Below are 13,957 nucleotides of genomic sequence, written 5' to 3' on the forward strand. Positions count from 1 at the left end.
ATTTGCATTCCTTTCACTAATGGAAACTAAGAGTGTTGTTTCTTTTCTACATCCTGGGTAAAGTTTGGTTCGCCTTTACACTGGTTTGATCAATACATAAAAATTAATATTTTCTATGCGATTCTTTTTCTCTCTTTTTTGTCTCAGTTAAGTCAACACAGAACATGACCACAGTTTCAGTATTGGATCAGTGGAGGAAAAGGTTACCTGTGGAGGATTTCCTGGAAAAGTCAGTAAACTTAAGTTAAAAACATATGTGATTTCTTTGATATCCTCCAGGTGCTTTGTGAATCATATCCTCATGATGATAACAGAATAGAGAAATGTTCTCTGTCAGTAGCAAATGCACAGTGTGCTGGAGCTGTGCACTGTTGCAAGTAGCTTAAAGATGGCTTTTTCACTTAAAGTGGTATCATGTTTTCATGGAGTTCACTGCTTCTTTATATAATTTTTAATGGTTGTGTAATCTACTTATGACATTGGGGAAAGTCTCTGAAAGCTGCTACTAAACATGAAAACAAACCATGAGGACATTTTGCCCCCTTTTCTAAGACAGTTATCTCTTCTAACGGTAGATGAAGCTGTACAGAGAAGGGTATTTATAAATCCTTCAAAAGGTGTAAAAGGCAGCTATAAAAAGTCAAACTCATTTTATTGAAATTAAATATAGATGTACTTATTTTAAAATGTCATATACAAAGTCAAAAGTATCAAATGAACTCTGAAATTGAGTTCATTTTAAAAACAGGTTTGCAACACAGACTTTACAATGTATGTAAGACATGAAAGAAGATTATGGTTCTGCAAAATATGTGTGTATTTCTGCATTCAATAATCTGTGAAAGAAACAGGAAAATTACATTTGTGCTTTTACAGGCTGTCTAAAATCTCTGTTATTTTCAAATCTGCATTAAAAAATGGTTGTGAAGAGAATTTATGCTTGAAGAATTAAATAATCATTTACAGAAAAGGTCAGTGCCAGGCTTCCCAGTACCTTACAGTGGCACTCTTCTCTGATTTCACTGGGATAGTCTTTAATTTCATTGCTATATACCTTTTTTTTTTGGCATAACCCTCTGCTCATTCATGTCACAGAAATAGTCATGATCATAAAATGAATCATGCAGAAAATTATGTGGATGTCTAAAATTTGATTATTGAAGTACAATTGAAATTACATTCTATATCTTCAGAATAAATAAGACTGTGATATATAATATAATCATCTTTGCACCTTCAGACAGTGAGATAAGTATTATGAGGATGCTGCAAAACTCATACAAAGATATCACCCAAGACATTGTCTAGACTAGTAATACTAACAGAAAAAACAGTTCTTGAAGATGGTGTTATAGACACAATGTGATTTAGACATCAACAGTGAGCACTTGAAGAGTCAGATAGATGACATTTCAAGGGGTACTAAATGCCAAGATTTAGGAATTTCATCAGGCAAAACAGAATTTACTTTTACCTGTTGTTTTAAGTTAGTCATTATATTTAAGTAAAACCAAGGAAATCCGTGCATCAGGTAGGCACCAGCTACAAAAGACTTGATTTCACTTAATGTATTATAAAACAAAGTGGGCTAAATCTCAGTGCCAGTGGAAAATTAATTGAACTCAGACAAGGGAAAAAGTAGCAGGGAGTAAAAGTTGGAGGAAAGGATGTATATTTGCTTCAGGTTCTTCAAGTGCTTTGCATTCTGTTTAAGGTAAGTAAAGAGAATCTGTTACTTAGATATTTTATGGTAGTGGTTTTCCTGAGGGTAGTACTAAGCAGTAACAGTACACATAATTCAGACAAAAATTACAAATTTTTGAGGTATTACTTTGCTCTCCATTGCTGGTGAAATCCTTTCAAGATACTTTTGAACAAATCAGTACTTGCTATCACAGAAGAACTTCTACCTGAAAGCCAATGTGGTTTCAGAGCCAATAGGAGCACCACAGACATGGTGTTTGCTCTCAGACAACTGCAAGAGAAGTGTAGGGAACAGAACAAAGGTCTCTATGTAACCTTCGTTGACCTCACCAAAGCTTTCGACACTGTGAGCAGAAAAGGCCTGTGGCAGATCTTGGAGCATTTAGGATGGCCCCCCAAGTTCCTCAAAATGATCATCCTGCTACATGAGGAGCATGATACTGCCATGTGTTTGCAAAGCAAGATATAAACACAAAAAAAGAGGTAAAGAATGTGCCGTAAATACAGTAGGTGGATTGGTTTGGATATTTGAACCTTGACTTACATATAATGTGTTTTTCAATGGATTTTTTTCTTGGCAAGGAACAAGGAGTGAGTAAATTCATAGATAACAGCAATTTCTTTCTAACAGTCAAACCCAAGAGATGACAGGAAGTAAGGTGTTAGAATCTTAACAAAAATTATGAGAAACAAGCACTAAAACATTCTGCTGTTGTCATGTCAAGCAACGGTAGGCATTTTTTCTGGAGTACAGTGTTCACTGCTGACTATGACTCATAGGAGAACTGTAGTCCTGGAGCTGTAAAAAAAAAAAAGTGTAACTAGTTTAAAGATTCTACACTTACTTATGATTTGGCACAATAATTTATCAAAGAATGTCCCAGATGTGCTGCTGTCTATCATGACTATAATTGAGTTCAATATCTTTGGACTGCTTATTAGATGATTTAATACAGTGTATTCTAAGACTCTGCTCAGAAGATGACTTTGTTCTGTTTTAACAGTAAGCCCACGTTTTTACTTCTTAAGTAGAGGCTTGTGTAGCATTTTTATACTTTTATGTGTGTCTAAATGTTTAGATAACTAGGTTAGGAGAGGTGATATTTTGAACTAAGCTTGTCAGTTTGGGAATTTGGGGTTGTGCTTTTAAGTATCTCTTCTTGTAAGCCAGTCAGGAGTGTAAGCATGAATGACTGATCAAAATCGTCAGTGAAGTGACTTAATAAATCAGTGAAAACTGGTTCAAAGTGTCAGGGGGCCCACTGTCTTCTTGGAGAGGCTGAGAAATAAGAAGAGGACAAGAAACAAGTAGAAGAAAAGCACTGACTGGGAGAAAACATTAAGAAGACACTGACTGCCCAGGCAGGTGTGAGAGGACACCTGGCGGTAAAGGAGAACCAGGTTCCAGGAACCAGGGCTTCAGTGTGCAGAGCTGTTGTTCAGCAGCCAAACATTGTAAACAACAAATGCCCTCACATTTCTTCCTTCTTTCCTGAGCTAATGTCATATGGTATGGAATATCCCTTTGGTTAATCTGTGTCAGCTGGCCTGGTGATGTCCCCTCCCAGGACCTCGCCTTTGGGTGCAGGGAACGTTGAGTGATGGTGCTGATGCTGAGCCAGTGCTGCCCAGCAGTGGCCAAAACACTGGTGTGTTACCAACACCCTTCTAGCTACCAAAGCACAGCACTGTGAGGGCTGCTCTGGGGAATCAAACTCCATCCCAGCTAGACCCAATACATTTAAATTTTTGCCATAAATATTATGGTTATCAAACCAATAGGCTTGGTGCTTTTTCCTGACTATTATCCTTTTGTTCAATTTAATGCTGGGTGTAAACTTAAAGGGCCTTTTCTTGAGGAAATATTGAACATGTAATTTGACTGTGGATCCAGTGAATACCAATAACAACTCTATAATTTGTATTTTTCTTCAGTGAATACAGTGATTATCAAAGTCCTTAGACTATCTCTATGAGTGCTGTTGATTCACTGAGGAGTCAGGGAATTTATGACATTGGTTTTACCACAGCTTAAGTGTCAGATTTTTTTTTCTGGTTTTTTTTTTTTTTAGGAGGCCTATCTCCTCTGTAGAGCTCCAGATTAGTAATGAATTTATAGAAGTTATTCCAAGTTCAAATCCCTGCTCTCAGACTGACATAGAAGACCCTTTTTCACTCATGAAGAATTGCTTTAGGGAAGATTCCACCCAAGAAAAATATTTAAAGATTTACTATATCACTGAGTTTAAAGAAGCATGGCAAGGTAAAATGTTTAATTCACTGTTTTCTAATTTTTGGTAGAGTCAGCTTGATAAATTCCATAAATTTTTGTTCATGTCCCATAGGCATTGATGAAGCCATCTGGGTGATCACAAACTTGTGTTTACGTGAGGTATAACCAGTGAAGTCAGATTTATTCCCTGGAGAAGCATAATTTGTATTAGCAGTTCAAGCTAGGTGCAAGCCAAAAGAAGTTTCAGGCTGATCAAATATAGGGCAGAAGGTGCCAAAAAAGTATCACAATAAGTAGATCTTATCAGGCTTTGAAGAAAATGCTAATGATCCTTTATACCTCAATAAAATTGGGTCCTTGTGACATTTTCCTTGACCACATAATGGAGAAGGAGAATTAAGCAGTTTCCACTTTGTTCCTGAGATTGTTCAAATTTGTTGCTGGGATTGTTCAAATTGGGTAGTGTCTCTGTGTGTTTTCTGAAATGTTGTGATGAGTAGCACCCTAACAGATGTAACGAATTCTGAACACAGAAAACAAAATGCTGAGCCAACATTTCATTCAACTGTATTATAAATCAAAGTGATGATTCTTTCATTCAAGTCACAATTCTAAAAAATAAGCTTATTTAAATATGTGGAACTTCCTAGAATCATAATGTAGCTTCTAAAAGCTTTAGTAGCCTCTTCTGAGCTGTTCAAACAGAGGGATTTTATAATGAGGATTTCTTTTCTAATTGATAGATTGCTTTATGGGAATCTGAGTTAGCCGTATAGAACAGTTTGAGGAGGAACACAATCAGTATCTATCATTCCCAGACTAGGAAAGGAAAGGAGGGTTATTACAGATAGGGAGTCATCCAAGGAATGAAAGAATCATGTGGGCATGGGGGGACTTCCATGTTGGTAAAAAGTAAGAAAGAACAAGAAGCTCACTTTACCCTTTATATATTATATATATGTAAAATGTCTGTGTAGATATACATGTGTATTATATTGCAAATGTAAGAGATTGCATCAAATATGGATGTGGTTACTGCACCAGTTCTGTCTCAGGAGAGTGGTATCTAAACTCAGAAGAAATAAAAGTCCACAGAATCCTGTTATGACAGAGTAGCTTGGATTGGAAAGGACCTTTAAAGGTCATTTAGTCCAACACCCGTGTAATCAGTTCAGGTCACTCACAGTCCTGTCCAACCACACATTGAACACCTCCAGGAATGGGGCATCAACTACCTCTCTGGGCAACTTATTCGAGTGTTTTATCACTCTGTCTGTAAGAAACTTCTTCCTAATATCTAATCTAAATCATCTCTATTTTAAAACCACTACCCCTTGTTCTGTTGCTGTAGGACCTGCTAAAAAGTCTGTCCCCATCCTACTTACAGGCCCCCTTTATGTACTGAGAAGCCACAGTAAAGTCTCCCTGGAGTCTTCTCCCCTCCAGGCTTCTCTCAGTCTTTCCTCATGGGAAAAGAGGAGTTCCTTTCCTCTGATCATTTCTGTGTCCTTCCTCTGGACCTGCTCCAACAGGTCTCTTTTCTGCTGAAGACTCCAGAGATGGACACAGTGCTCCAAGTGGGGTGTCTCCAGAGGGGAGCAGAGGAGCAGAGTCACCTGCTTCACCCTGCTGTCCACACTGCTTGTGATGCAGCCCTGGATAGAGTTGGGTTTTTGGTCTGCAAGTGCATGTTCCTGGCTCATATTGCGTTTTTCCTTAGCCATCACCCCCAGGTCCTTCTCTGCAGGGCTGCTCTCTGTCACTTCTCTGGCCAGCCTGCAGGTGGGCCTGGAATTGCCCTGACCCAAGTGTGAAACCTTGAACTTTGCTTTGTTGAAAATGCAACAAGGCAAGGAAAAGAAAATACATTTTCTTTTTAATAGGCATTATATAAGACAAATGAAAAAACAAAAGAAAGGCAGAGTTTATCACATGAAACATTGAAAGTCTAGACTTCCTCACACTTAAATTTAAGAATCCTAAAATATTTCAAGTAAAAAGTAGATATTTATTGCTGACATTTCCAGTCTTCCAATAGTCACTCAAAAATTCTCTTTATTCTGATAATTCTTATTATGTTTGTCTTGGTTTATAATGTATTTCTTCTTATTTTTTGTCAGATTTATGTTTGGAAGAGGAGTTTGTTTTTAATGATAACCTTGAAAATTTTCGTAAAAACCTGCCAACTTTATCTATACTTTTGAGCAGACTACAGTTTTTTTTAGTGAAAGATCCTCTTTCAGATTCTGAAGGACAGATTTTAACAGAAGAGAACATTTTCAGGTACCTACAAATTGCTGCATAACATTTAAACTTAAAAATAATCTATGTATTATGACATTTGAGCATTTGTTGAATAACTGTAGCTAGTTTGTATTTGCAACAGGTAAAGACTTTAGCTTTTCTTCTTACTAAGGAAAAAATGAGTAGGATAAAATTTATATGCATTAAGAAAACCGGATTGATGAAATTATGTCACTTTTACATTTTGTGAGAGTGAAGTGTACTAAAGATTTTAGTTTTGGAATACTGAAAAAATGTGCATCTTTCAGGGAATTCATTCTCCCTCAAACTAATTTTACTGATTCCCTTTCAGTAAAATTCCACTAAATGTAATTAGGCCAGAATTTCTACATGCTTCCATGTTCCTTCTTTCTCTCTTCTCAGTCATGCTGTCAGTAAATCCATTCCCTGAGCCTGTTGAATTGTATTTCTTCAAGTTCAAGTGTATTTCTTCATGTCCAAATATTAGTTATTTATGGTTTTGCTCACTTTCATTTTGCTCACTGAGTTGATTGAATTTAATTGAATTATGTCTAATGTCATGAATTTGAACTAACTGGCACATTAAAGCAGGGAGAAGTTGTATTAAAAATGGACCTGGTATTTTCTAAATATATTCATTGTATACACGCATTCATAAAGTCTGGCTCAATTTGGGGCTGATTTGCTTCCTGTCCGGAGGGCTTGAGTTGTTTCCTTTGTGCTTGGTGGGGCTGCTCGATTCCCAAGCAAGGTAAAACAGGTTCTGACTGAATTAACTGTGCCTATACAGTAGCACAACGGGGAGGAGTGGGGTTGTTTGCCTGTTTTATTCAAACATGAGCCCTACCCTCACAGTGTAGCAGTGTAAATATCCAGTGAAGATAACAGGATCCAGATTCTGCAATGAGTTTCAGCAATGGCATAAAAAATGCTGGTATGGACCTTTACAGCAACATCCTGGTCTGTGGCTGAGTAGCAAAACCACGAGCCTGCCCAGGGTGGGAGTCCAAATCTTGTGCAGCACACAGGAATTGGTTTTTAGACAAAGATGTGTATGTATGGCCAAACTTTGCGAACGCAGATTTGGGAAGGCCTTTCCCCACGTGGGTGTGCCTTTCTAGCCTGCGCAGTGGATTTTTTAGGTGAGGCACAGCGTGCGCAGAACTGGCCCCACCCTTTAACTTCTGAGCTTCATCTGCCATGGCTGAGTGAGCTTGGACAGTGACAGTGAAGTCCTCAGGACTAGAACCTACAGCCCCAGGTATTCCCAGGGAGTGTCCCTTGCAAGTACCAACTGGGGCTGACCCTGCTGAGCTTCCAAGAGCTGACGGGATCGAGTTTCAGGGTGGCATGGCTGTAGTTCCACAGCTTTAATATAACATTGTGGGGTTTTTCTGTAACTTTTCAAGGCAGGCAATATTAAGTGATTCTACTCTGCAAATAATGTATTGTTTCTTGAAAAATATTTTTCATTAATTCCACAGATAGGTACAGCATCCCTTGGAATTGCTTTCTTAGAGAAGACATGGATTTAGAAAAATAACTTTTTTCATGTGTATGGCTATCAGAACTATTGCTAAGGCCTTCAGTCTTAGACATGAAGTAAAACAAAGAAGTCACTTGTTTTCTTTTATGATCTTTTAAAGAGAATGTTTGACTTTCCAAAATGAAATGAAGATGGAAGAGAGTAAAAATGAATTGCAGGGGATTAAGGAGAATTTCTGTACCATATCTATAAAAGAAGAAGAGGTATCACACCCTTGTTTCATACTATATATATTAATTTACTGGTTGTTTTGGGTTATGCATAGATTTTTGTTCACTTGCAAGTCATCTTACTGGATTCTTTTCATACTTGCCAAGTATTTGGAGCCTTCATATTTCTAAGATTAGAAAATATTATTTGTAGTTGTTTTAATTCTGGGGTGCTGCTGTTACCCATCTCCACTTGGGTCAGCTGTTTCTCCTGGTACCTGATGTGTTAGTAATTTTAGGTAAATACTTGTTAAAATAAGGATAAAAATTAACTAGAACAGGAAGCCATGACATGCACATGGGAAAGGGAAAGCTCCAAGACACGTTCCAGGATTTGGGTGACCATTTGAGCTTCTTAGATTAAAATAAGTCAAATCTATTTTTTGCTCAATTTTTCAGAATTCTAAAAAACAAACTATCAGTAAAATTAATGGAGATTTTACCCGACTTGGAAGTGAAAGCTCAGATACACTCTTTACACTCCACTGCCTCATTCTGTAATTCTGTAACACTAATATTTGATTCTGTAATGTGTGTCACTGTGTAAATGCCATGAGATTTCTCTCCTAAAAGCTCTGAATTTGGTTTAGAATTAAATTATTTCAAAATTTTGGAAAAGCTTTGACTGTACAGTAACATCAAAGGAAATTTACTGACCATTCTGTTGTGATTAATATTTTTTCAGTATTTCATGTTGCCTGTTGAGTTAGAATTCACCAAACCCAGCAACGGTAGATCTGATTCTGCTGAGATTCCATCACACTTGGAACTGAAAGAGTTGTTAAATTTAGCTCCAGACACTGTGGCTGGTGAAGACCTGTGCAAAGAAGTGATCAAAGAACAGGAGGGTTGGTTTTCTTAAATGCTTGACCTGATTTTATTTTTGTTTGAACACATTTAACAATCTATCTCTTTTATACTGAATTAACTTTTAAATTAGATAATAGCCTATCAAATGAGAATTTCTCTGGATGAGACGATGAACTGTGCTATATCCAATTTTCTGAGTATTAGAAATGTCTCCTTGAGGAGTAGTAAACTATTTGCCTTTTGCTTCAGTCCATGGTTATCTTGTTATCTTGGAAAAAACTGTAATATGAGCCATGATTCATGATACACAACCTACCATGAATATAAAAATTTAATTTTGTATTTTCTTATCTGATTTTCAATTAACCTTCAGAGACATCCCTAACAGTATGCAGTACAGTCATACTGTAAAAAATGTTTTTGTTGCACTGTAATTGCAAATAAAAAAGCAGACTTCTGAGGAAAGAAAGGTTAAATATTTCCATGGGTAATAGGAGTACTCTAAATGACAACGGTGATTTCTTTAAAGGAAATTTAGAAAAGTTTCTCAATGCTTTTATGCTATGGTTAAGTATAACTTTAATGACAGTTACTGGCTAATGGATTGATTTGTATGACAATAATTTTTGTAGTTAAAAGAAAAATAATGTTGTATGAGGTTGGTTTGGGATTTTTGTGTTAAAAATTAATTTCTTTCCACTTTTTTGGTGGACGGGAAGCAGCTCAAAGAAAGAGGATTAATGCTTCTAAATGTGGAGTGTGTGTGCTGAATTCTGTGTCTGATAGGGCAGCAGTTTGAAATAATCCAGTCTGTCATTGAAGATGGGAGCAAAACTTTTAAAAGTGCCTATTTGACTAAGGCAGTTTGATTTACATGTCTGATACATTTAGTACATGCCAAGTTCTGAACTGAATGACCCAACCTCTGCTGCAGAGATTTTGCACATAAATGTCAACCTACTGGCGTTTTTAGTTCTTTTTTAGAAGCAAAAGAAACTATATACACAAACTCCAAGTAAACTATATTTATCCTACTTAATTGTTCTGGAACTCACTGCAGTCATGAGAACTTGGAAAAATCCAGATAGTGATTATGCTGTACTGTGGGGGGTTTCTGTCACTTAAAGGACAAGGCTGAGCACTGCTTTTACCGGCTACAGCATTTGGGGTGACTAAGCACGACTGCAATTGTTCATAACAGTGTACCATGGGGGTTCAGTAAGAGAATTGAAAGCTGAAAATGCTCTGACAGGAAAAATTAATAAATGGTTTGCTTATGGCACCTTTTAAAATCTGTTTTCAGATCTCAAAGCAGAAATTGCATACGAAATAGAAATTTCCAAGTATTGTCCCATTCCACAAGAAGTTTGCTCCAGTAATAGCACCAGTATGCTGGAATTCTGTGAGTCAGGTAGGAAGATCTGTATAAATCAAGGAGTGATATTTAACATAAATTCTTCAAGCAATTGTTCCTATGTTCTGTTCGTGGGAGAACATGCTCTGTATAGATAAGAACATTCTCGTTGTGTAATCTACTACTTTGTACCCATACCATGAGGAGGTAGACGTGCCATACTCATTTCTAGAGCTTTGTAGTCTAAACACAACCAACTTTACAGTTCCCTCATATTGATTTTGACTGCAGATGATGTCTATAGATTTTGGGGTTTAGATTTTTTTTATCTAGCAACTTACCTACCCAGAGGGGGAGGATGAAATTCAAGACAGATTGATTAACATCAATTTGTGGAATGAAAGAGCACAATATAAAGTTTGTTTAATATATATGCTTTCAAGAGAGGATGATGGAGAACAATCCAGATGGAAGTGCTGAATTTATAACTTCCAGAGGTTCAAAGCTCTGTGCAGACATTCTGGTTTGCAAATGATTCAGTAATGATGTGTGATTAAAAGTCAAATCATGTAGTCACCAGAGCTGTTTTCCACAGAAGTAAACTGGAAGTGTTGAATATTTGCTATCATGTGCAACATGTTTGCTAACATTGAATCCTGGCTTCTCCTGCACTGGTATCAGGAAATCCTTTTATGTATCTGACTTTAATAGCTTGAAAACTCAGGTCGTGGTGTTCACAGTGCTGGGCAGTTTGGTGTGTGACTGCTCAACCTAATTATTCAGCCTTAGTCAAAATTTCTTCAGGGTCCAGGTGTAACCTTTGAAAACAATGTATATTCTTTGCCTGCCCGACTGTATTCCCAGCTAAATGTTAACTGGCTAAGTGAGGCAGAAAAATGGCTGTGCTGTGCTGGTGACATTTTTCAGCTTTTATTTAATGCAGAACAGCCTGTGCAAAGAATAACATTTACAAATGCAAGGGGTCTGAGAAGAGAGGCAATACTTGAATATACATGTACATCTTATCCTAGTCTAGGAAGAAGTCTATCCATCATTGCATTGGGCAGCAGCATTACCCTCCTGCGCATGTTCACTTGACAGTTTTCCATCCGGCAGTTACCAATATCCTTGAGAAATTATGAGCTTTCTCCAGATCAAGATGCCCCTTATTGTCTTAGTTTCAATGTGTTTTAAACTGAAGTGATGGTTGCCCCCTGCAGGCTGAAGCATCACGCTCCTGTACAATACTGTGTTGTAGTGGAATTCTGGTTGGAACAATCATATTTGCTCAAAGTGGATGATATAAAAGCTCAGTGCAAACCCACCATGTGTTGTACCAGCAAGACAAAGTTAAACTAATTTTCCATCTGGAAATTATTGCCTGGCATGATAAACTAATCTGCGTCTTGTGAGGTATCTGACTGCTCTCCAATTCTAAAGGTGACAAGCAGGAGGAGCTTAAGTGTGGTAGATATGAGCAGTTTTGGACCCTCCTCCTGTACTCGTTAGCAACAAGTTGACTGTGATCTTCTTTAGGACACTGTCTGCCCTTCTGGAGTTGCGGAGAACTCAAAGCATCCTGAACTGTTTTTTAAAGAAAGTGACTGCATTAGTCTTTATTGCCAATTTGATGTCTTAGCTCTGCTATTCAATCAGGCAAAATCGAGTTGTTGGGGCACAATCAGCTTCCTCAGCTTTCATCTCTCTGTTTGTTGCCTTTTTTTTCAGGATAGACTCAGATCTGTAAGATACAGACCCTCAAATCTGTATATGTGCTGCTAAGACACTGTTTGATAATGGAAGTTTCTATAGTGGGTGTCAAATTTCAGCTGAGGTACCTGATACTTCTGGTTCTGATTGATTTTGGTGTTTGTGAGTTACCAGAAGTATGTTTGCTTGAACTCAGAGGAGAAGCAGTCATAAAATAATGTCATTTTCTGTAAACAATTTATTGTTTATCTTTCTCTCTTGCTAGCCATAGGGCTTGTTTATTGATAAAAGAGCAGAGAGAGTTCACTCAGTCATCAGTGTTCTGAGAAGAGGGATGTTGCTCTGAGAGTGGGCAGAGTTTCTCTAATGTAGCTCATGAAAGTATTCCAGTCTCAAAGGTGAAAATCACTAGACAAGGATGAATATGAATATGAATATGAATAGAAAAAGAAAAAGAAAGAACTGTTCTTTTTAGATGTGGCACATATTTTTGCTATCCTGACATCAGCACCTGTCCTGTTCAAAGCAATCTGCTAAAATTGTTTATCCCCACAAAAAAACAAGTTTGTGAGCTGAAGTTCACCACAGAAGTTCACTGAGCTTTTTCTGTTCTAAGTTAGTGGGAAAGAAATTGTACTGACATAAAGTACGTTGTTTTCTATTGTACCCACTTTTATTTCTTATCCTTTGTTTTCTGCTTCTCTGATGTGTGTGCATTCTCTGGCTTTCTGATGCTGTCCCTCAGCCTTCCTGCCACACAATCGGCTTGTCAGGCCGTTCAAGGAGCAGCTGGACAGGTGACTCACAGCCTACTGGGTGCCAGCTGGCCAAACCGTGTGTGTATGAGGATTGCATCTGCTTGCTGCCTGTTGGAATGAACAGGGAATGGGTTACAAGTGGTTTTCCTTATGGATGCACTGATTTCCTTACAATTTTTTGACAGTTTTCGTAGAATGTGGAAAAATTGTGGGGTTTGTTACCTCTACTTTCTGCTTAGAAGAATGCCAGAGAGAATATTGAGTAAACCACAAATTGTTATGAAATAACATCAAAATCAATGACGTTGCAAATTCCTAATTAGATTGAATAAAAACCAGTAATCCATTAATATCTCCACATGTGATATGATTGGGGGAAAAAAAAGAATGTTTAAAGTGACTTGGCTTGCAGGGGACTTTTAACATGCCAGGTTTGCTTATATACTGCTTAAAAAAACTGATGGTGTAGTTTGTTTCAGTGGTCATCCCTAGAAATTTCAATGAACACTAATTCTGCTTGAAAATGTAGTTTTGTCTTTAAAATCCTGAGTGTTTCTGGAGTTCCTGAGTCAATTAACCTGAATCTTACAGACACCACAACATTATCTGAAGTCTCTCTCCCATCTAATTAGCTACATTTAAGGCTGAACCTTGTAAGAAGGCCAACAGAGATGAATGTTTAATATCAAAACCTCAGCCATGGTACCTGATGATTTAATTATAATCATCTTACATGTGAAGAGTATGCACCCAGAACTACATTAAAGGAATGTGATTGACACATTGTTATCCCCAAACTGTCTGGACATTGGATGTGAATTATTTGGGGTGTGTACCTTAAACAGTGAAACATGAAAATATTTCACACTTTAATCCAACATTTCACTATTGTAAAATTCATAAGCATGTGTATTTAATTCCCAAGTAGCTTTGTGATTTGTTTTTTTTTTCATTTTTGTTCTGGCTGGGGCATTATGTAATTTCTAGCTGAATATGTTCCATATTTGAAAGATGAAATGGAAGTGCCTTTAACTCCTCCATGCAGACAGCAAAGATCATGGGTTAATTTTCTGTGCAGAGGACTTCAGGAAGAACTTCTTCCTTTCTCTGGTAACAGGTAATGAAACTTCACTAGTGACAAACTCTGTCATAAATCCTCTAAATCATGAATCTTCAAAATTACTGAAAAAATAACTTTAGTCTGTTTATGAATCAGCACTTATGTTCTTTGAGCTGCATATGTAGTGTTTTGTGTGAAAGAGGGACTGAGTGCACAGCCCGTACCTGTGGCTTTCCAGGGGAGCTTGGAAAGAGAAATGAGAGTTACTTCTGTAGGCCTCTTTCTCTGGGAACATTTAATGGCCTGGA

The 13,957-nt window shown here is 37.4% G+C and overlaps 1 protein-coding gene across 1 annotated transcript in view; it reads left to right on the forward strand.

The window, feature by feature from the left end:
* SHOC1 (shortage in chiasmata 1) overlaps positions 1–13,957 on the forward strand; it is a 55,458-nt gene that overhangs the window by 9,833 nt on the left and 31,668 nt on the right. Inside the window, exons 4-10 of the mRNA XM_071581549.1 lie at positions 148–229; positions 3,777–3,967; positions 6,058–6,220; positions 7,849–7,951; positions 8,643–8,805; positions 10,071–10,178; positions 13,577–13,706. Coding sequence (XP_071437650.1) covers positions 148–229; positions 3,777–3,967; positions 6,058–6,220; positions 7,849–7,951; positions 8,643–8,805; positions 10,071–10,178; positions 13,577–13,706 — 940 coding nt within the window. The remainder of the gene's footprint in view (positions 1–147; positions 230–3,776; positions 3,968–6,057; positions 6,221–7,848; positions 7,952–8,642; positions 8,806–10,070; positions 10,179–13,576; positions 13,707–13,957) is intronic.

The sequence above is a fragment of the Pithys albifrons genome, chromosome Z (genome assembly GCF_047495875.1).
Source record: "Pithys albifrons albifrons isolate INPA30051 chromosome Z, PitAlb_v1, whole genome shotgun sequence".
NCBI lineage: Eukaryota > Metazoa > Chordata > Aves > Passeriformes > Thamnophilidae > Pithys > Pithys albifrons.